Source organism: Micropterus dolomieu, linkage group LG04 (genome assembly GCF_021292245.1).
Source record: "Micropterus dolomieu isolate WLL.071019.BEF.003 ecotype Adirondacks linkage group LG04, ASM2129224v1, whole genome shotgun sequence".
NCBI lineage: Eukaryota > Metazoa > Chordata > Actinopteri > Centrarchiformes > Centrarchidae > Micropterus > Micropterus dolomieu.
The window spans coordinates 13,405,588-13,408,254 of record NC_060153.1 but is presented as its reverse complement, the minus strand read 5'-3'; the positions used below and the strand labels follow the sequence as shown (position 1 = coordinate 13,408,254).

General features: G+C 35.7%; 1 protein-coding gene across 1 annotated transcript; it reads right to left on the bottom strand.

Moving 5' to 3' along the window:
• Nucleotides 1–800: 800 nt before the first annotated feature.
• Nucleotides 801–2,648, bottom strand: LOC123970204 (microtubule-associated protein 9-like). The gene is made up of 4 exons (XM_046048117.1): nt 2,557–2,648; nt 2,315–2,460; nt 1,672–1,807; nt 801–1,562 (listed from the first exon to the last, which is right to left on the bottom strand). The coding sequence occupies exons 1-4, from the start codon at nt 2,617–2,619 to the stop codon at nt 1,443–1,445; spliced, it is 465 nt and encodes a 154-aa protein (XP_045904073.1). The 5' UTR covers nt 2,620–2,648; the 3' UTR covers nt 801–1,442.
• Nucleotides 2,649–2,667: the final 19 nt, after the last annotated feature.

Below are 2,667 nucleotides of genomic sequence, written 5' to 3'. Positions count from 1 at the left end.
TTTGCCTCTTCTTTCTTAACGCTGAGTGAGCCAACTCAACAAGAAACAAATGAATGGGCGTTGAACCAGCTAGCTAGCTAGCACCCGTTAGCTAACGATACATTACCTCTGCCAACTCGACAGTCAGTGAACTTCAGGAAAGCTCAGATTATGTTAGCTCCTCTTTAAAATGTGTCTTGTCCAAACAGCCGTCGTTTCCGGAGCCACTGTTCTGTTGCCCGCGATAAATGACAATACCTCGGGTTAAATCTGTACTCGCTATACACTCTCACACATTCAAGGGTTCTCTCACAAACTTTTCCTGCGATACCGTTACCTAAACTGCAGCACTTCTGCCGACCTTCCTCACAATACTAAGTAGCCGGCGATACTTCCGGTGTGATATTTTCAGCGTAAAAGCACCAAATTACTCCTGTTCTGCCCAGACTGTACGGTTCTGCCCTCATAAATATAAATGCAAGTATAGTAAGGATATTTTGATCAAATAAATAAATGTACCGCCTGGTATAATAATGCATCATTATTAATTTCTTAATTATATTTTGTATAAATAATCTGAATCTGCAAAGAAACTAGTAACTACATTTGTAAATAAATGTAGTGGTGTAAAAAGTACAATATTTCCCTCTAAAATGTAGTGGAGTATAACTATAAAGTAGCACGAAATATAAATGTTCTAAATTCAAGTACCTCAATATTGTAAGAATAATCAGAAAATGGGGGGGGGGGTACTAATAAGGTAAGTAATCTTACACTCTGCAGCACTGGCATAGATATTAGGACCTGAACATTTCCCCTTCTTTTTGTAGTCTTTTATTGGATAATATAGTACCTAACTGCAGGCCATAAACAAATGTTAACCTAAAATGCTTATCTCTGGAAGGCACAAATTAGTGTTGTGTTGTTGCATCACCCAAAAAATTCTTAAAGACTACTTTAATTGTAAAGTAGATGTTTTGGATGATGGAAAAAATGCTATAAAATGACTAAAAACATAAAAAAGGTGACCCGTAAAAAATGACCAGCATTTTAAATAATAACAAATAAATCCAACAATCTACAAATTCAGTAATGTGTAACACAAAACGAGTGTTAAACAGATCAGTTTCAAATATTGTGTAATGTTTCCTCTTAGTGAGATAAAAACTAAAACGTTACATGAAAATAACTATAAGAATTTGTAGTTTAATTATATTAGCTCTTTCCATCAATATTTTTTGCTGCTTTAAATTATGATGCATGACTAGTAACAGAAGATATTGTTGCAAATACTTGCACTAGAGCTACTGGCTATGCAAAACTGGAATATAAAAAATATTAAATTTAACAGTTGCCATCAACAACAACAACACTCTAACATACAGTACAAAACGTTTAACTTCAAATGTCACGTACAACCCACAGATATTCTCTGTGTGGTACATGTCAACACACATCAAATGTTATTTTCCAAACGGTATAGTTTTATTAGGAGGGCTCCATGGCGGAGGTGGACTGTCTTGGAGTATGGCTTGTATTCGTCTTTCTTCTCTTTGTCTCTTCTGCTCTAGATCTTTCCGTGCCTGTTGGGGAAAACACAAAAATCAATAATAAGAGATATGAGAATGAGTAAATGGAATCATCACACCTTTGTTGCCATTAGTCACTGGTAGCACAAGTAGTTTTACTTACCAGCCAGTTTTCATACATCTCTAAAGCTATTTTATCTCTCTCCTCTTTCATGTATCGTTCCTCCTCTGCTTTGTTTTTAATTTCTTTACGCTCCATCATGACTTTTTCATGGAGAACGTCCTTCTTCTTGTCGCGCCTTGATCATTTAAAGAAAGAACAGTTTTAGATGAGAGTTACTTCACTGTCAATGATTGTGTGATGCGTGATGAAACATAGTTTAACAACCAGCTTTGACTGCCATCTGGTGGTTGATCATTTTCACACCCAAATAGATTTTTAGTGTGATGGGGAAGCCCTGTTAGTTGTTGAACAAACTTTCAATGACCACATGCAGCTATTTGAAGCTACCTATATTTTGTGAATGTTTGAACTTAACTAACCCAATTGAATGTTTATAATCAAGCACAGTCAGACAATTGTATGCAATTCCTGACACCTTAGCAACATGAGATTGTGTTGGCTCTACTCTTCACATATTACAGCCACTGTTTGCTTTCCTGTGGCCTTATTTCACATCACATTCAAGAGACATGAAACTTTCGGTCACTAGAGGTCAGTGCACAGAGAGAGGTCATGTTTCATCACACTTTAAATAAATAAGAGAAATAAATAATAAATTAAAAAGTCAATGATTTACACTTACCAGTTAGAAAAAGCAGATTTGCTTTCTCTCTGTCTTTCTTCCTCCTTTTCTTGTTTTTTTAACTCCAGTTTACGTATAGCTTCTCTCTGTTCTCTGTACTTTTCTTTGAGGACTAGATCGTGCTCACGTTTCCATTTTTCAAACACCTGTAATGTTTGTACCATTACTGAATAACATTACATCTTTCTACAGAAGTGCTCATTACATCTTTCAAAATCATGCACAATAAATCATTAACCTACCTGCTTAGCAGTTTGCCTTTTTTCTTCTTTGTCTTCAATCGCTTTTTGCTCTTTCAATAGCATTTCTTGCTTTTCTTTGGCTTTTGCTTTGAGACTCTCTGCTTTCTTTTC